This window comes from Polypterus senegalus, chromosome 11, assembly GCF_016835505.1.
Source record: "Polypterus senegalus isolate Bchr_013 chromosome 11, ASM1683550v1, whole genome shotgun sequence".
Classification (NCBI taxonomy): domain Eukaryota; kingdom Metazoa; phylum Chordata; class Cladistia; order Polypteriformes; family Polypteridae; genus Polypterus; species Polypterus senegalus.
This window is the reverse complement of record NC_053164.1, coordinates 54754607-54775491: the sequence shown is the minus strand read 5'-3', so window position 1 is coordinate 54775491 and position 20885 is coordinate 54754607. Positions and strand designations below refer to the sequence as shown.

The 20885-nt window shown below is 37.0% G+C and overlaps 1 protein-coding gene across 1 annotated transcript in view; it reads left to right on the top strand.

The window, feature by feature from the left end:
- LOC120538548 (scavenger receptor cysteine-rich type 1 protein M130-like) overlaps positions 1-20493 on the top strand; it is a 103813-nt gene extending 83320 nt beyond the window's left edge. The window contains exons 19-28 of the mRNA XM_039767943.1: positions 1623-1937; positions 3941-4246; positions 6692-6760; positions 6850-7158; positions 14215-14250; positions 14372-14503; positions 15158-15256; positions 16399-16470; positions 16547-16636; positions 19313-20493. Of these exons, the coding sequence (XP_039623877.1) occupies positions 1623-1937; positions 3941-4246; positions 6692-6760; positions 6850-7158; positions 14215-14250; positions 14372-14503; positions 15158-15256; positions 16399-16470; positions 16547-16636; positions 19313-19386 (1502 nt within the window). The 3' untranslated portion in view covers positions 19387-20493. The remainder of the gene's footprint in view (positions 1-1622; positions 1938-3940; positions 4247-6691; positions 6761-6849; positions 7159-14214; positions 14251-14371; positions 14504-15157; positions 15257-16398; positions 16471-16546; positions 16637-19312) is intronic.
- Positions 20494-20885: the final 392 nt, after the last annotated feature.

Genomic DNA, 20885 nt, shown 5'->3' with positions numbered 1-20885 from the left:
CATTGCTTTTTGTTAAAATGCCAAAATTATCCTGTCATGATTTACTTCAGTGTAAAAAGAGAATCCTTAACAAATATACATAAAACAAACAATACAAGGGAGTATACAATACAATAAAGTTTCTTTCTTTTATTTTATCCTTCAAACTCACAAAGGTGGCATAGTGGAAACACTGCTGCTTTGCAGAAAGGAGATTGTGGATTGGCTTCTTGGGTCCTCCCTACATGGAAAATGGTTTGAGTAGTGAGAAAATATTTTAGTTATTTTACCTAAATGTAAAGAATTACTTTTATATGTAGAAATATCCATCCATCCATCCATTATCCATTATGCTGGAGCCAGTCCCAGCCAACACAGGGTGCAGGGCAGGAAACAAACCCCGGGCAGGGTGCCAGCCCACCGCAGGGCACACACACACACACAGACAGACCAAGCACACACTAGGGACAATGTAGAATCACCAATGCATCTAACCTGCATGTCTTTGGACTGTGGGAGAAAATCGAAGTACCCGGAGGAAACCCACGTAGACATGGGGAGAACATGCAAACTCCACGCAGGGAGGACCCAGGAAGCGAACCCACGTCTCCTAACTGCAAGGCAGCAGCGCTACCCACTGCACCACCCATGTAGAAATATAACAATCTTATTTATAAACATCTATGCATGGAAGTGTGTGTGTCTGTCTGTCCGGCCCTGAAGTGTGAGGCTACAGCATGAAGCTCAAAGAAAGTGACTCCATCGCCAAAGTGAAAATGCCGAGGAAAGACAAACGAGACAGAAACTTGCTTAGCCTCTGATAAACAAAACAAAACTACCGACTCTGCTTTTCAATATTTTTCTGACAATTTCAGTAGTTGCTAGGAGCCCAGGATTTTTACAGCACAGGCTTACACAGCTAGTATAATATAAATGATAATAATACATATATAGTACTAAGCTAATGTGTCAGGGAAGTACTTGTGATGAACTTATGTACACTTACTTCTGGCTTAGAATGTGTTTAACAAGATGACAAGTGTCCTGTAATAAAGGCAATCAAATCCTTTTATGATAGGACTAAACTGACATAAAAGGCTCTTTGTAAACATTAGCAAATCCTTCCTCTTTAATCCTTAAATTGTTTTGGCTTTGTGAAAGAAAAAAACAGTAAAAAATTAAGTATTGTGATTCGTCTTTAGCTTTAAGGGAATTTCTGCTACAACGGCTAAAATGGCATTTGTATAATCATGATGACAGACTGGATGCTTATTTATAATCAAGGTCTCAAGTAATTTTAAAAAATGGCAGGATCTAATTAATAACATTTTAGAATAAGCTACTATATCAGGGTAAAGGATACTCGTCCTTCCTTGCTGCTTCAAAGATTTGTTTTGTTGGTTGGCTCTCTTCTCTTTCTTTTGGGTGGGGGTTGAATTTTTGTTTTGTTAAGTTTGATTTGATTGTATGGATTGTTATTTGCTTTTAATTAAAATTAATAAAATAAAAAAAACAGGGATTCTGTTTATTACATTTTTGGTATTAAAGCATGAAAAATATTTCCTGCTTACATTAATCTCTAATCACATGGACATTTGTTAATTTTAATTGTCAAATTATTGCCTCATATTTCTCCTCTTCAGATCACTTTGCCCTTAGACTTGTTGATGGAAGAGGCATTTGTGATGGAAGACTGGAGATTTTCCACAATGGGTCCTGGGGGACAGTGTGTGATGACTCCTGGGACATACAAGATGCCAGTGTAGTTTGTCGTCAGCTGCAGTGTAACACAGCTCCAAATATCTTAGCATCAGTTTCATATGGACCAGGAAGTGGACACATTTGGCTGGATGAAGTGCATTGTCAGGGGAATGAATCGTCACTGCAGAACTGTGGACATCAAACATGGGGGCAGCATGACTGTAAGCATAAGGAGGATGTTGGAGTGAACTGTACAGGTAAAACAATTGTCGTTTAAGACAATACTTAAGAGTTGTTAAAAATAATCTAGACTGAATATGAATCAGTAATGCAATCTCAATGTGCAGTATAACTTCTTAATTTTGATTGCTTTATGTTCTTTATCCAGAACTCTGAATCTTAAACTGCCATTTTTCTAAGTTATCATTATTTTCAATAATATGTACTGTAGTGTCTATATATAGTACTAGACAGTTGTCAAAGACAATAGCTTTGTTTGGCAAAAACAGTTCCACTGTCTTTTACTTGTGAATGCCACCTTTGGTTAGTTGTATCTGTTTGACCTTAGATCTGCTAACAGTAGGCCTTTCAGACTCTCCCAGAGAACATGTATAGTCAGTCTGCAAAAGGTTTAGAAAAGCGTTTCTATGAAAAAGAGATTAGAATAATCCCTAAGTCTTTTTTGAATATACAGTACTTTAATTTTTTAAATTTTTTGTAGAATATCATTTCACACATTACTCTGGTTAAGGTTAGAAAAAACTGTGTTAATATTGCAGGTAATATTACTCATTGTTTTAACTTCTTATTGTGTTCATAATAATTACTTATATACAGTATGCTTTGAAAACACTTACAGATAAGTCAAAACCCCCACATATGATATACCGTTCAACTCTTCTTACTGTCTAGTTATGCACAATGTTGAGCTTTTTGGGGTTTTAGGGTTTCACTCTATTTTTGTCACTCTAGACCTGAAAAACCTTCATTTATAAGCCATTTTGGATCATACTCTGTGCAGGAAATGACACCCTTATGATGAAGAGTAAGCCAACCAGTGCTTTCAGTATAAATGTCAGAAGGTCTTGAAGTAGTGCATGCCACATCAAGTGACCCCAGGGGTTTACCTCCTAATTAGGTACCAGGGGTCAAAATTACTCTTTTTGACAAAACTTCAAAAATGGTGATCAGTAATATAGGCATGTGGAATTTCATTTTATGCTATTTCCAGGTTGCTGATCACAAATATATTTTTATTATTTGATTTTTTACCGTGGTCCTGGCTCTCTATCCCGGAAGGTTAAAAATTACTCCTTTCAAACATAAGCATGTGGGTTATCGTTTTAGAGTTTTCCTAGATCTGTTATTATGAAATGGTGTTATTTTCAATTTGGGATATTTTACCAAGGGACTAGCCCTCTATGGACCTCTGTCAGATGGTAAAAAATATCAAATGTCTATTACAATTGCGAATATTTAGAGTTTAAATATGTAAAGTTAACCACATATTTCAGTATTTCAAATATTGGATGCGACCTTTCTTGTTTATTATGTACTTCTACATGAAGTAAGTCATTACATTTCTTATGAACACCTTGAATTACGGCAGCTTATGCCACTTCAGAATTTTGAATATTTGTGATGGTGCCTGATTGGGTGAGTAGAAACAGGGGGTAGTACCTTGTACATTGTTTCTTGTATCATTTTTATTCTATTGGTGGGCGGCACAGTGGCGCAGTGGTAGCACTGCTGCCTCACAATTAGGAGACCTGGGTTCACTTCCCGGGTCCTCCCTGCGTGGAGTTTGCATGTTCTCCCCGTGTCTGCGTGGGTTTCCTCCCACAGTCCAAAGACATGCAGGTTAGGTGGATTGGCGATTCTAAATTGGCCCTAGTTTGTGTGTGCCCTGTGGTGGACTGGCACCCTGTCCCAGGATTGGTTCCTGCCCTGTGTTGGCTGGGATTGGCTCCAGCAGACCCCTATGTTTGGATTCAGCAGGTTGGAAAATGGATGGATTCTACTGGTGTATTCTTTATGGATTCACAAGTATAATAAAATAAGGCATTGGAACGCTCTGTGTGAATTCTTTGTCTGTTGTTGACATTTTTTACCAGCTACTAGGAGTTGTTACTCACAAGACCCTTGACCTTGCAGACGTAGCCACAGAGTCACCTGCTGTATAAGCGTATACAGCTTTTAATTTTGTGTTCTATTAAAACCACTTTTATTGTTTCTGTTTTTTTATTTAATTCTTTGATAGAATTCAAGGTCCTGAGGTTAACAAATGGCTGCTCTGGACAACTTCAGGTTTTCTATAACAATTCTTGGGGCAGCGTATGTGCTAATGGCATGGATAAGACCACTACTGCCATGATCTGTCAAGAATTAGGATGTGGAAATCTTAGTTCTTCCATTACAGAAGAATCATCAAAGCTGGATCCTGATCCAAAATGGCTGGACAATATGAAATGTAGAGGACATGAGTCATCTATCTGGCAGTGCCCCTCTTCACCCTGGGGTAAAAACAAATGCTCCATGAATGAAGTAGCAGCATTCACTTGTTCGGGTAAAAAATAATTTTCTGTATCCAATGCTATGGTATTCAAACATGATTGATTTAAACTGTCATGAGGATCATGGAGAAAGTAGGTGTCAAATATATCTTCATATTTACCTGGAAATAAAGGTGTGATTAACAACAAAGAGATCTGCAGAGCTAAGAAAACATTTCCCTATTTTCTAAAGGAAATGTCATATGATGTGTTTATGGTTTTCACTGCTAAAGCAAATTCCTTCCTACTATATCTCTTGTTACTATTATCTACACAATAGTAATTCATTTTATGATTAAGGTTATTCGTTTGTGTTCTTAATACCATATATCGCCATGCAGGAGCATGAACTACTAAAATTTTGATTATAAATTTCACACAACACTGCATCATGAACTCTACAAAATTGTAAACCAATAAAAGTAGAAATCATGAAAAATATGAAAAGCTCAGCTCTATAATGTAATTTTTTTCATTAAGAAAAGTATTATAAATCAACTTTTTAAAAAAAAAAGAAATAAATCCAGCAAGTTACAAAGGAGTCTACATTCCTTTAATATGGTAAGTGACATCCTTCCCATGTTGTGATGGCCAGTGTGATTTGCTACGCTGTGGTGTGCTGGGCTGGTAACATCACTTCAAGAGAAGCCCACCAAATCAATAATTAAAAGTGCAAGCTCAGCTATGGGACACACTCTGGACCCCCTGGAGGTCGTAGCAAAAGACAGAATTAAAACAAAACAGGTGCTGCAAAATGCTGCACATTTTCTCTCTGACACACTAACACTGAGTACTTTCAGCCAACAAATTATTCAGCAGAAGTGTGTCAAGAAACGCTACTGGGGCTACTTTATGCCAACAACAATACGCCTACATTATGACTCACTGTGACTGTGACAGCCAAGTCAGACATTTTTTTTTCTTTTACTTTTTCTTCCTTTTTAGTCATTCTGGTATGAGTTCAGACCATAGTATGTGTGTACTGTATATATGAGGGGTGTTCAATAATTTATCTACCTCAGTATGGAAAAAAGAGTTTTCAAAAAATGTGTTTTTTTTTCAATATACTTCCCTGATAGCTCCATACACTTCATCCACTTTTCTTGCAATGATTTTAACCCCTTTAAAAAAATCTTCTGTTTGACCTTCAAACCACGACGTCACAGCTGCCATGACATCTTCATCACTTGAAAACCGTTGTCCACAGAGAGAATTTTTTCAAACCTCAGAACAGGAAATAATTTAAGGGAGCCAGGTCAGGACTGTAGGGTGGATGGTTCAGGGGCTGGAATCCACAATCTCGGATGACAGCTTGTGATTGACATGACATGTTTATTGATTTTTCTATCGCTTTTTGTACTTACAGTATTTATTTAAAGAGCTTCTGTAAAAAGCCTAATTTCCCCCAGGAACAAATAACGTCTTATCTATCTATCTATCTATCTGTCTATCTATCTATCTATCTATCTATCTATCTATCTATCTACTGTATCTTTTTAATTACATTATCTGCTTACTTTATGATAATAATAAAGGAAGTACTTTAAATAAAAATTGCACTGATTGATTGCTTAAAAATAATCCCAGACATGGAAGCTTTTATTTGTTAGAAAAAAAATTGTAAATGTTAACATTTGTTTTAACAAGGACTTAATACTTACTACCTATCACATTCTAAGCCAGTCTTAAAAGCAGGTAAAGTATTCAAAATATTAGTTTGTATATAATGACATCCTTATTATTCAGAAAAAGTTACCTAGGCAAACTGTATTAAACTATTAAACTTTGAACTGGGGCATGTTGCCTGTTTTGTACCCTTGTTGAATTTTGGTTAATTTAAATAAAATCTATAGTCCATAGTATTCCATTAAATTCTCCAAACAACTAAATAACATTTTCACTCTGTTTCTTTAAAGTACCCTCAGTAAGTGATTTATTTCAAACAGCATCTGACTAAAATAGAATATGCGATATTATTACTATAATAACAGTAATAATATGTAATAATCCTTTTCATTTATATAGCACTTCTATAAGCACTTTTCATAGTGAGTGGAAAGTCAATATTTTAATGTGTGTGCGTGCGTGTTGCTTGCTACACTGCTAAAAGTACAAAAGAAGATAAATATTGTTTGTTATATTTTTAATATTCAGAATACATAGAAATATTCACAACCTGGCTGAGTACTCTGAGATTATCCTTTTGAGTATTTTATTACTGTAGCTATTGAGTCAGCCATGTTCTCTTAATAGATGAATAAACAGGGGTAAGTGAGTAATGTTTGTGTAAGAGTGTGTGTGTGTGTGTGTGTGTGTGTGCGTGTGTGTGTGTGTGTGTGTGTGTGTGTGTGTGCGTGTGTGTGTGTGTCTAAAGGCCACAATTAGGCACACATGCTTTCAATGCTAAATGTTATACTTGAAAATTGTCTAATCTGAGTTTTCTATTTATTGCCTGTCAGGAAATAATCCAGTAAACACCAGCCACCCAAAGTCTTGTTCAGAGGACTTCACCCAGGAGCGCTGTTCAGGTGAGCTCATGCTTAACTATTTACTCACTTAGTCACACAGTAAGACTGACTGTAGAAAGGGCTTGAAGAATGTTTTCTTTATGCTACAGAGCCACAGAAATTGAGTCTGGTTGGAGGAACAAGTAATTGTTCAGGGAGAGTGGAGCTGCTCTTTGGAGACACATGGGGCACAGTGTGTGATGACGACTGGGACCTGAAGGATGCACAGGTGGTCTGTCGACAACTTGGCTGCGGAGAAGCAGTGAGTGCAGAGATGGAGTTTGGCGGAGGAAACGGTGTCATCTGGCTAAACAAAGTCAAGTGCCGGGGCACCGAGACTCATTTGTGGTACTGTCAACATGACCCACTGGGAAGGAATGACTGTGAGCACAAAGAGGATGCAGGAGTGAACTGCAGAGGTGAGAAGTAAAACGAGCAATGCGTCTCAGTATGGTATCAGTTTTCTTATTTGGGTCCTCAGATGAGAATGTTTAGGAACCCCTGATAGAGCAAAGTAAGCTATACAATTAAGTGTATAGTTCAATTCATATTGATTTTTTTCTGATATTGTGCTCTTCACTGAATACAGTTTTAGAGCACTGACGCAGATTTACTAAAACACAGGGAAAAGTACAAAACCCACTTAAGTACTCTTCTGTTTAAAAGAAGAGTGAAAAGGGAGTTTCATAACATATGTGGGTAGCTGACAACAAAAAAGGGGGAAAACAAATTTCTCCTCAAAGAGTGATTTTGGAGAAAATAAACCTTAGGTGATCCAGAGCAAAAGGAAATTCTCCCCCTCCTAGGCATCCTAAAATAAAGTACAACTGAGTTTAACAATTGCAAAACAAATGTGTTAATGTGGTGATGTGTCCGCATTTATCAAAAAAAAGTTTCACTTAATAATTTTTTTCCTCTTACAATCTTCTGAACGTTTTTCACAGTGTAATGCCCAACAGAATTCTGTTAACATATTGTGGACATACTTTCACTATAATGTCTCTCCATTTGAGTGATGCCCTGGTGGAACCTCTCCCCATGTTCATCAGAGACTGCTCTGATGTTCTTAAACAAAAAAATTCAACATTCAAAATGAAATTTTTTCACTCAATCCAACATCCCATAGAAATTGTTTGTGTCAGAAAAATTCCAATTTCAGAAATGGAATCAGAACGACAATCTAAATCTATAAAATACACAGATTTTTTGTGTTGGAGGATTTTAGTGGAGAGCATTGTAATTATAAACTTTTAAAATTTTATTTTTAAATTGCCATTTTCAATATACGAATATGAGTAATAACCTAAAGCAAACAGTGAGAAGAGATAGATCAATTTACCTGTTTAAGTTTTTCCCTGGTCAAACGTTTTTTCCCACAATGCAGTAAGACAAAGAAATAGAAGTGTACAGTTAGGTCCATAAATATTTGGACAGAGACAACTTTTTTCTAATTTTGGTTCTGTACATTATCATAATGAATTTTAAATGAAACAACTCAGATGCAGTTGAAGTGCAGACTTTCAGCTTTAATTCAGTGGGATGAACAAAACGATTGCATAAAAATGTGAGGCAACTAAAGCATTTTGTTAACACAATCCCTTCATTTCAGGGGCTCAAAAGTAATTGGACAAATTAAATAACTGGAAATAAAATGTTCATTTCTAATACTTGGTTGAAAACACTTTGCTGGCAATGACAGCCTGAAGTCTTGAACTCATGGACATCACCAGGGGCCTCATGTATAAACGGTGCGTACGCACAGAAATGTTGCGTAAGAACTTTTCCACGTTCAAATCCTGATGTATAAAACCTACACTTGGCGTAAAGCCACGCACTTTTCCCCGGTACCTCATGCCTTGTCGTACGCAAGTTCTCCGCTCGGTTTTGCAAACTGGCGGCACCCAGCGTCAAAGCAATGCTACTGTTCTTGTGTGGTTACTCATTATTTTCATGACGCGGCTTTATAAATACACAGAAACTAACCGCATATTGTTTATTAGTGTAATGCATCTGATTGTAATTAACTTGTAACAATATAATGGTCCAGGGAACAGCCATAGTATTCCAAATGCCATAACTGCTTTAGCGTTGTTACTCTCTCTTCTTCTTCTTCTTCGTCTTCTTCCAGCTCCTCCCGTTAGGAGTTACCACAGCGGATCATCTTTTTCCATATTTCTCTCACTGCACGACTCGGAGTATTTATATCACTGTATCTGAGTGTGAATCACAGCAGCAGCTGATCGGTAAGAGAATTATCGGTATACGGCATTAAGCACACGCTGTCTCTGCCACTGCAAAACGTTTCAAAGCCTTTCCTGTACGGACCTCGCGGTTCAAAACAGTTTAATCCCAAGAACTTTAAATGCAGCCAATCAAGTGCTCCTTGTAGAACTGTTTGTACTTATAAGTACAATCACCCCACTGTAAACTTGCACTATAGTTATAATATCGCACAACCTGAGCCACTATATAAAGCGCGTATTTACATATGATGACGATATCATTTTTAAGGTGAAATGCAGCAAAATATGTTTGTTAAATTATATACAGATAAAACTTTAACTTCATTTAAATAATCTATATTCTTCACTGGGAGTGTCTTTAAGGATAGAATAATTAAACATGTACTACGAAGATATTTCAATGTTCTTTAAACGTTTTGAAGAATCGGGCTAAGCAGATGGCTTAACGTCTATTACAGAGCTGATTGTATGGCGATCGGTTACTTGGGGAAAGAAAAGCACTGACTGCAGTGGCGGCTACGCCAAATATATTGAATATAAAACAGAAAGATAAAATAACAACACAGCTAAAAGCAGCGACAAATTTCGCAAAGTTAAATGCTTGTGTCATGAGCACGAGGCGGCTAGTGTCTGCAACATACGTGGCCATCCACCGTGCATGACATTGGCGGGCGAAGGAGCCACCGATTCTTCCTCTGCCCAGTGCTACCACAAGCTTAGAGCCGCCCCTGAGTACTGCTGCAATAAATTATTTCATCGAAGTGAAACATGTTTAATAACGTGCTTTAACTCCTATCATCATGAAAATGACATCATGTATACATCTCAGTATTTTAGTTATTCAGAGAGCTGTAATATCACAAATGTAATGGATTCTGTGTCCAGTTGGAGGAAGAGAGCCGGTTTAAGAAGCAAATAGTGATTCACACACATAGAGCACATAGAAAATCAAATACAAAACAAAGCATTTAACGTGCTACTTTAATTACGATGTGATTTTAGAAACTGGTTAATTAAACAATTTTAAGATGAATTTTATGATGTTCTACTTTAATGACAAAATAAACTACGTGATTAAAGTGGAAATGTCGAGATTGAAGTGGACATTTCGTGCTTTTTCCCCACCGTGTGGCTTTTTCTCTGTACCCTAATAAGCTTTCATATGACACTCAGACAGTGGGCTTACAACTTCGGCTTTCCACGGCGACTTTGATATGTGACTTCTTTTTTATTTCCGGCACTGTGCGATTTTGTGGATGTAAGCTTTCATGTTTCTCCAACACGCTATGTTACTCGATCAACTTCCTTTTGTTGATTATACCACGGCTTATTTGAACAAATAGTATGTTTTTCCTTTGCCTCCACTTGGTATTCGCTGAAATTCTTATGTTTCCCCCGTGCTTTTCCCATTGTCTTTTCACAGAAGGCTGCGCTTAAGGGGACTTATATTGATTTGCATATTCAAATAGGCATAATTCTGGGAGGATTTGGGGCGTCACATAATGCGCGTGCCGGCGTTAGTTTTCACGCTGATCGGGATTTATGTAGTGGAAGAGCGTTGAAGTTAGATGCGCACAGATTCCTGCATCTGGATTTTTCTGTGCGTAAGCACATTTCGGCTTTTGTGCTTACGCCATGTTATAGTGCGAGTTCTACGCACGGCGTTATACATGAGGCCCCAGATGCTGGGTTTCCTCCTTTTTAATGCTCTGTCCGGCCTTTACTGCAGCGGCTTTCAGTTGCTGTTTGTTTGTGGGCCTTTCTGTCCGAAGTTTAGTCTCCAACAAGTGAAATGCATGCTCAGTTGGGTTAAGATCAGGGGCCTCATGTATAACGCCGTGCGTAGAACTCGCACTATAACATTGCGTAAGCACAAAAGCCGAAATGTGCTTACGCACAGAAAAATCCAGATGCAGGAATCTGTGCGTACTCCAACTTCCACGTTCTTCCGCTACATAAATCCCGATCAGCGTGAAAACTAACGCCGTGCGCGCATTATGTAACCTCCCAGAATTACGCCTATTTGAATATGCAAATCAATATAAATCGCCTTAAGCGCAGCCTTCTGTGAAAAGACAATGGGAAAAGCACGGGGAAAATATAAAAATTTCAGCGAATACCAAGTGGAGGCAAAGAAAAAACATACTATTTGTTCAAATAAACCGTGGTATAATCAACAAAATGAAGTTGATCGAGTGACATAGCGTGTTGGAGAAACTTGAAAGCTCACATTCACAAAATCGCACAGTGCCGGAAATAAAAAAGAAGTCACATATCAAAGTTGCCGTCAAAAGAAGAGTTGTAAGCCCACTGTCTGAGTGTCATATGAAAGTTTATTTGGGTACAGAGAAAAAAGGCACACAGTGGGGAAAAAGCACGAAATGTCAACTTCAATCTCGACATTTCCACTTTAATCACGTAGTTTATTTTGTCATTTAGTAGAACATTATAAACTTCATCTTAAAATCGTTTAATTAACCAGTTTCTCAAATCACATCGTAATTAAAGTAGCACGTTAAATGCTTTGTTTTGTATTTGATCTTCTACTCGTATGTGATCTATGTGTGTGAATCACTACTTGCTTCTTAAACTGGCTCTCTTTCTCCAACTGGACACAGAGTCCATTACATTTGTGATATTACAGGTCTCTGAATAACTAAAATACTGAGATGTATACGTGATGTCATTTTCATGATGATAGGAGCTAAAGCACATTATTAAACATGTGTTTCATGAGCCTCGTGCTCATGACAAGCATTTATCTTTTGTCGAAATTTGTCGCTGCGTTTTTAGCTGTGTTGTTATTTTCTCTTTCTGTTTTATATTCAATATATATTGGCGTAGCCGTCACTGCAGTCCTTGCTTTTCTTTCCCCAAGTAACCGATCGCCATACAATCAGCTCTGTAAACTTAGCGCCGATTCTTCAAAACGTTTAAAGAACATTGAAATATCTTCGTAGTACATGTTTAATTATTCTATCCTTCACGACACTCCCAGTGAAGAATATAGATTATTTAAATGAATTTAAAGTTTTATGTGTATAATTTAACAAACATATTTTGCTGCATTTCACCTTAAAATGATATCGTCATCATATGTAAATACGCTTTATAAAGTGGCTCAGGTTGTGAGATATTATAACTAGTGCAAGTTTACAGTGAGGTGATTGTACTTATAAGTACAAACCGTTCTACAAGGAGTAATTGATTGAGTGCACTTAAAGTTCTTGGGATGAAACTGTTTCTGAACCGCGAGGTCTGTACAGGAAAGGCTTTAAAACGTTCTGCAGTGGCTGAGACAGCGTATCCTTAATGCCGTATACCGATAATTCTCTTTCCGATCAGCTGCTGCTGTGATTCACACTCAGATACAGTGATATAAATATTCCGAGTCGTGCAGTGAGAGTAATATGGAAAAAGATGATCCGCTGTGGCAACTCCTAACGGGAGGAGCTGAAAGAAGAAGAAGAAAAGGAAGAAGAAGAAGAAGAAGAAGAAGAAGTGAGAAGTAACAACGCTAAAGCAGTTATGGTATTTGGAATACTATGGCTGTTCCCTGGACCATTATATTGTTACAAGTTAATTACAATCAGATGCATTACACTAATAAACAATATGCGGTTAGTTTCGGTGTATTTATAAAGCCGCGTCATGAAAATAATGAGTAATCACACAAGAACAGTAGCATTGCTTTGACGCTGGGTGCCGCCAGTTTGCAAAACCGAGCGGAGAACTTGCGTACGACAAGGCATGAGGTACCGTGGAAAAGTGCGTGGCTTTACGCCAAGTGTAGGTTTTATACATCGCGATTTGAACGTGGAAAAATTCTTACGCAACATTTCTGTGCGTACGGACCGTTTATACATGAGGCCCCAGGTGACTGACTTGGCCATTCAAGAATTTTCCACTTTTTTGCTTTAATAACTCCTGGGTTGCTTTGGCTGTATGTTGTGAGTCATTGTCCATCTGTAACATGAAACGCCGCCCAATCGATTTGACTGCATTTAGCTGGATTTGAGCAGACAGTATGTCTCTGAACACCTCAGAATTCATTTGGCTGCTTCTGTCCTGTGTCACATCATCAATAAACACTAGTGTCCCAGTGCCACTGGCAGCCATGCACGCCCAAGCCATCACACTGCCTCCACCGTGTTTTACAGATGATGTGGTATGCTTTGGATAATGAGCTGTTCCACGCCTTCTCCATACTTTTTTCTTGCCATCATTCTGGTAGATGTTGGTCTTGGTTTCATCTGTCCAAAGAATGTTTTTCCAGAAATGTGCTGGCTTTTTTAGATGTTCTTTAGCAAAGTCCAATCTAGCCTTTCTATTCTTGAGGCTTATGAGTGGCTTGCACCTTGCAGTGCACCCTCTGTATTTATTTTTATGCAGTTTTCTCATATGGTAGACTTGGATATCGATACGCCTACCCCCTGGAGAGTGTTGTTCACTTGGTTGGCTGTTGTGAAGGGGTTTCTCTTCACCATGGAAATGATTCTGCGATCATCCATCACTGTTGTCTTCCATGGACATCCAGGTCTTTTTGCTTTCACCAGTGTTTGCTTTCTTTCTCAGGATGTACCAAACTGTAGATTTTGCCACTCATAATATTGTAGCAATTTCTCGGATGGGTTTTTTCTGTTTTCGCAGCTTAAGAATGGCTTCTTTCACCTACATGGAGAGCTCCTTTGACGGCTTGTTGTGTGTTCACAGCAAAATCTTCCACATGCAAGCACCACACCTCAAGTCAACTCCAGGCCTTTTATCTGCTTAGTTGATAATGACATAATGACGGACTTGCCCACACCTACCCATGAAATAGCCTTTGAGTCAATTGTCCAATTACCTTTGAGCCCCAGAAATGAAGGGATTGTGTTAAAAAATGCTTTAGTTGCCTCACATTTATATGCAATCATTTTGTTCAACCCACTGAATTAAAGCTGAAAGTCTGCACTTCAACTGCATCTTGTTGTTTCATTTAAAATTCATTGTGGTAATGTACAGAACCAAAATTAGAAAAACGTCTCTGTCCAAATATTTATGGACCTAACTGTAGATAATGTTCTCTTGACTGTCAGTTTAAACTAGAATCACCATAAGAGTTTCATGTGAAAGAAAGGGCAGATTCCACACATAAAGGATAACAATCATGGATCCACATTGCTAGAATATTGTTAGATTGTGGAATTTATTGCCAGTAACTGCTGAAATATCTGAAACTTTTTTTTTTAGGTTTTGAATCTGATTTCAAGGCCCGAGTATCAAAAGGTCAGCTGAACATCTGTGAATTTATTGCTGTTCTTGACTTTATTATCTAGATACTGTCATGTCTGTTTGCATAGTATACAGTAATTTGGCTCAATTCTTTTCATTTGTCTCTTTTGGGCAGACGTCACCATTGTGAAGACTTCCAAAGAGCAGTCAATTCTAGTGATTGTCTGTATTGTACTTGGCGCATTTCTCTTTCTATTATTAGTTCTACTGGTTGGACAACTGCAAAGAAATAGAATGCTGAAAAAAGGTAATGTACTTAAACCTTCAACTTTAATCTTTTTAATTTTATTTTAGTTCAAATATTTAGTTCAGTATTGACAAATTTTGAAGCTTCTTTTGCCTGCAAATGGTGTTTACTCACTGCTAGTCTCTGTGTTGGCTTTCCACTCCGCACACACAGAACATTCTCTTTTTCTCTGCGTGTGTGTCCATGTGTGCATGTGTCTGTGTGTGATATATTGTGCTGCACTGGATTTAGTAAGAAACGTATAACACGGTGCTAAAACTTATCCCTCACAAGGTTATCTTTCTGTCACAGTGACACCAATACCATACTACATTAGTTGGCTTTGTCCTATCTATTAAGTTGCAATTAATAGTTTTTGAAATCAAAGTGGTGTGCTTATGATTTGGTGTAAGTGATGCTTTGTTACTTTCCTGGTTGGCTTTCTCCAGATATGTTAAAGAATCATCAGTGTGTTTTATTTCTTTGTTCAGGAGCTTGTCAGAATACAGAATAAGTAATTGCAATTATCATTGATTTGATGCCCTGGTAGTACAGAGAATATCTCTGCATTATTTACAAATAATAGTGTCATTCTGGAACACTAAGCTCAGTGCAATGGTGGTTTACTAAATTCAGTACTAGGGATCTGTGAGCATGTCTTATTTTTTCTTCCAGGAATGGCCATGGATGAACTTCTTCCAATCCATAATGCAGTCTATGAGGAAATTGAGTACAAATTGGCTAGACAGAGAACTTATGATGCACCCAGGAAAGGTAAGATGGAAGCAAGTGAAGATGATTGCTTTTGGCAGGTGCAAAAAGCTTCTCTAGGACTAAATAGTTTTGATAGCTACTTATGCTATATGCCTTCTAAGGTAACATTGTAAATGTGTTAGCTGTTCAGGTAGGATGGGGTATTTCTGACCTGAAAAACACTATACTATCTTTTCAACTATACTAGTTGGCTGATCATGAGCTTCTTCAATGGCTGCTGTCTGGGCACTCACATTAATGATGGTAGTTGAAGTTACAGGTCTCTTGTCTTAAAAATGACAAAATATTTAACATTATGTTAAAGATGGAAAAATACATTTCAGTGCAATCTTTGAAGAAACTGCTGTAGGAATACATATAATCTTTGGAACTATTTAACTTTTTATTCACATTAACATGTCTTGGAGTTACAACATTCAGATATAATAATATGCTGACAATGAAATGCAGTTGAAATGCATGTGCGGTTAATGACGATAATATGCACTTGGTACTTGGCCTAAAACATAGCAGAATTTGAAGCTGTGCAGAAAAGAACAACCAAGTGCATCCCAGGGCTTAAGGACATGTCGTATGCTGACAGACTCAGAGAATCAAACCTGTTTAGCCACAAACAGAGGAAACTGCATGGGGACCTCATCCCTGTTTTCAAAATTTTCAAAGCATTAATATAGTAGATCCAGCAGAATTGTTTCAACTTAATGGTGAATCACGTACTTGAGGACACCAGTAGAAAATAAGGGGAAGTATGTTTAATACAGAAGTAGGACTTTGTAGTTGTGGGAATACAGAACAAACTACCAAGCAATGTTTTTGAAGCAGAAACCTTGACAAACTTTAAAAAGTACCTGAATAAAATCTTGGGACATCTTAGCCATTAGCTTAACAAATAAGCTTGATGGACTGAATTTGTTCAGGACACTGAAACACAGTCCTACACTCAGTCATTTCAGCAGCAGTGAACTTGCATCCAATGATTCCTGACTTTCAGCCAGTACTGCTGGGATGGATTTCAGTTCCGCATCACCATGTAATAAGTCTAGCAGGTGTAGTAAATAGATAGATAATGAATTACTTGTCATATTTATTGACTGTGAAAATCTGATTAACTAGTGAAAAATGGCTTTATTTTCTTTCCACAGGGAGCTTTTTATCGGATGAGCTACCATATGACTATGAGGACATTGAAGAGGATGACCAAGACCGTGTTCTAGGTAAACACTGGCATCTGGTAGTCTGTACATCACCATCCTCATATAACTTTAATTAGACTCTTATTTTAATGTATAGCTTTCTCAGATATGAAAGTTGCCTCTTTGGATGATGAGATCCCTGGTTATTATGATGATACTGCAGTTGAAAAAACCGAAGACCTGTCAGGTACTGTGCAGCATGTTCTTATAGAAACTTACGGGAGGAAAGGAAGTTCAATTTAACTCATAAGACAATGCAATATATTGAAGCACAACCTTAAAGATAATAAGATTGAAGTTTGTAATATTTAATTTAGGAAATTTTTTTGTTTCAATGAAATGCATTCTGTTTACCATTGAATCATTTGCTATGGTTAAACTGGCATTCATCCAACTGTATACCCTAATAGAAAGTAACCTGTTTTTCAGAAGCTGTATGCCAAAAGATTAACATAATTTGTAATTAAAAGGCAGCCTTAATGTTGGTATTTACAGTATCTGTAGTCAGTCATTACTTATTCAGAAAAATATTTGGAAACAAAATCATAGCCTTTTTTATATTTAATAAACCAGTTTTTTGAAAATATATGCATCATATTAAGATGTATTATAATAATGGTGAAATGGGGGAATGTTATTTGCACACATGACAGTGCAAAAAAGTACAAAAAAATTATGCATTTGTTAAAATAAACTCAAGGAGACATGATCACAGGGGGAAAACACTATAAAAAAGAGCAGTACACTGAGTTAAGCAAACCAGGTTTGATGTCCATATGTAGATTTTGCTTATGTACAGCTTCTTCTTTCTCCTTCATATTACCACTGTGTAGCACCAAGCAAACAAACAGGGCACACCATCCCAGAGCTGCGCAAGCTCTAAAACTTGCAGATCCTGGACGTTTTCTGTGGACTATTGCCCTTCCCTAAGATATCCTTATGGTGGTCTTTCCCTTGCAAGATTAAGTAGACTTGTTCTCATTTCTTTTTTTTCCACTACATAAAAAATCCCCCTTGATGAGCTGCCTAACAGCTATGATGATGTTGAGGAACCCTTGGAAAACTCCAATATAGGTATGCATGTATTTCAGGCTGCCACCTTGTTTTGAGTTACAGTATATTGAAGAAATTACTGTCTGTTTATCTATCTATCTATCTATCTATCTATCTATCTATCTATCTATCTATCTATCTATCTATCTATCTATCTATCTATCTATCTATCTATCTATCTATTCATTCATTCATTTGTTTATTATCCAAAACATTTACAATAGACACGATACAGTACATCTGTACATTTGGCTGTTTGGAAGTACAATGCCAGCTATTCAGAGTAATTTCCACTGAAGCCTGTAGCTGTACTATATGACAAACTAGAGCCTCAGCAATAAACAAAAACAGTAAATGGCATTGAGAGACATGAAAAATGTTGTTAGATATACAGTATAGACTAAAATCCAGTTGTTTGAACATCTAAACAGTCCTGAGGTATGAAGAGATGGGTGTTTCAGAAGCTCCTTGATCTCATTTACTAGGAGTTTTTGACATCAAAGGTGTACTGAGAGAGAAAAGGCAGCTAATGAGCAGCAGAGGTACAATAGGTGCTGCTTGGAAATACAACAGCAAAGGGCTGCAGTAGTCTAACCCAGAGAGAGCAAGAAAACAGTAAAATAAGTAATGAGAAATAATCAAATCGCATGGCAATTTTGAAAAAAAAAGAAATAAGACCTGGCTGATAAAAAACAGTCATGCTTGAACACTTCAATGTTCCTGGAAGCTGTCCACGAGAAGAGAGGGAGACCTCATCTGGATTAGTATTATGAGAGAGGGGGAAAGAGATTTGTGAAGAGAGGAGAAGGTGCAGAGATCCGAGTCGGAGAGGTTCAATTTAAAACAATACAATGCTTTGTGTAACAACTCTAAGAATTACCGTTTGATTTGATTTTTTACGCTTTGTGAAACCAAAAATAAGGTCATTTTATGGTATAAATGACGCATTTATATTTTTCCTTCTAAATTCAGTATGTAAAATGTTTTTTTATTATTGTTACTATGTGTACTATTTTTCCCCTCAAGTACAAAAGTATAAAGAAACATCCAGTGGAAATTTTAATGTTTCATATGTGTGGGCACATCTTTCCATGTGTGGGTGTATATTTGTGTCTCCACTAGCGAATAACATGTTGATTGTTCGGATGCACATTTCTCCAGGTACTGCACTATTCATCCCTTACCCTAAACACATCTATTAGGGCTTTTTTGGCAGCTCTAAATTGTTGGTATTGGCCTAGCGTCCTTTTCTGCCAGGAGGAATTTGTGCCCTTATGATCAAGCCCGGTTCTGCTGGTCGTGCAAAGGGCGCATGCCCAAAGGTGGCCGAACATAAAGGCTCGGCACAGGGTTCGTTTTTTCCCGTTGAATGTCAGTAACTTGCTTCAAAGAAAAACGGGCAAGTCACAAAACGTGAATTGTGGCAGCTCAAGTACGCAGCACATCAAACAAAACTTTTTGTAGTGTTAATCGGAATTTTTCTACCTACGAAGAAACTTTCTTTAATTTTTTTTTTACATTAAGGAAATTGCAAAAATTTTTAATTTGAAATACACTGGTTTAGAAAACGAGTGAAGGTATTATAGAGTGAGGGGGTGGCTGAAATTAAATGGCACGATGGCGGCTTCGCCTCTAGAACCGGGCCTGCTAATTATGTTAAATTGAACAGAGCAAGTACAGAAAATAAAGTTTAATTTTTGAATCGCTTAGATAAAATTTTAGCACTCTTTTTTTCGGACTTTACACATTATGTTGACACCTTGTCAAATTCAAAACTTTTTGAGCCTACTTGTGCATCTCTCATTCACAGATTCTTATGCTGGCATGGAGTATCCATTGTCTCCTGAATATGATGATATTGAGGATGAGCCTGTTGGTGAATAAATCACTCTAACGTTAGACTATGATCCACAACACCTTCTACAGCATGCTGAACACAACAATCCCAAATTATGTATCACAGTGGATCCTGGTTGATTTTTTAAGTTTTTATTTTGCAAGATAATACTGTTAACATAGGAATGTAAGTCTAATTCCTGTTTTTGAAATGTAAAACTTGTTGAACAGAAAGTTTACATCATGAGGTATATTTTTGAATGTACTCTTTAATACCAAAGTATTTGTTTCTCCTTTCAGGTCCAGTTTTTCATGTTTTAAATGAGTCTTTTCTTTTATTTAACAAGCCCAATAAAACATACAGTAAACTGCTCCTTGTAATTACTGTATATGTAGTCAGTGTTTTGGATAATTTACAACTTACTTAGCCTCTCAGAACCAAACCATTGCATGAGTGGCTTTGACTCTTTTTAAAAATTTCCAATGTCTGTTAACTTCTTAAAGTTCCTGATACTCAGAGTATGAAGACTGCTTTTCAAGAACAAAATAGTGTTCTCCCTGGTTTTTTGATTAATACATTCTAGCACTGACCAAAACTTGCTGTTTTCAGTTATAATTTATTATTAAGTGGCTAAGACCATCATCATAGTTTTTAGGTGACCAAGACATTGATGAATTATTTTCTTTTTAGTCTGCAAAATTAGGTTTCTAGCCTTAGACAAAATTTTAGTTTAAGACCATTGATATATTTTACGCTTTAATATACTGTACATTTGTTTCTAAAATATCTTTTATGAATTAAATAGTAGCCCAGCTATATTGCTATGTGACTAACAGGACTGCATTGATGTGCGTCTGTCAAAGGAAACAAACAAGTGAAGGAAGCAATGTTTCTGCCTTGACTTTCGTGTTGTTATTATTCATTATGAAACTAATTAAAAATTGTCAAGATCAGTTCAGTGCCATCTCCTCCAAAACAACCTTTTTAGCTAATATGTTGCTGACTTTAGAAGACGTAGTGGGTGCAGTATTTTAAAAAGTTATTTCAGGATTGTGGCTTTATAAAAAAGGAATCCTTCTGTATCAACAAACATTTTCAATACTGTGCACAACTTGGTCAAATAATGTTTACAATGATCATTTTTACAAGTTTACTTTGACCGTTCATTAAATGATATTGATTAAAATCGTGCTTTGCCTCAAAATGTGATCTTTTTGAAAACGGGTTCCTAGACAGCACTCTCCATTTATGTAATCAGTACAGAAATCATTTGCAAGGTTTATTTTTGTTTATAAGAATTACTTCTGAATGCTTTGTAGTGAGAAGTCAAGCAAAGTGACACCTTTTATTGGCTAACTAAAAAGATTACATTCATAATGGCTAACACGGTACAACACCCTGGTATTTCTGAATGCTTTGAAATCATTTCAGTTTTATTTATTTATTTTTGGTCTAATGCCTCTTGACTCACCAGTAAAAGCCAGCCCTCACATATATGATTCTATTCAACTCACTTTGATGTCTAATAATGCAAGACATCAAGCTT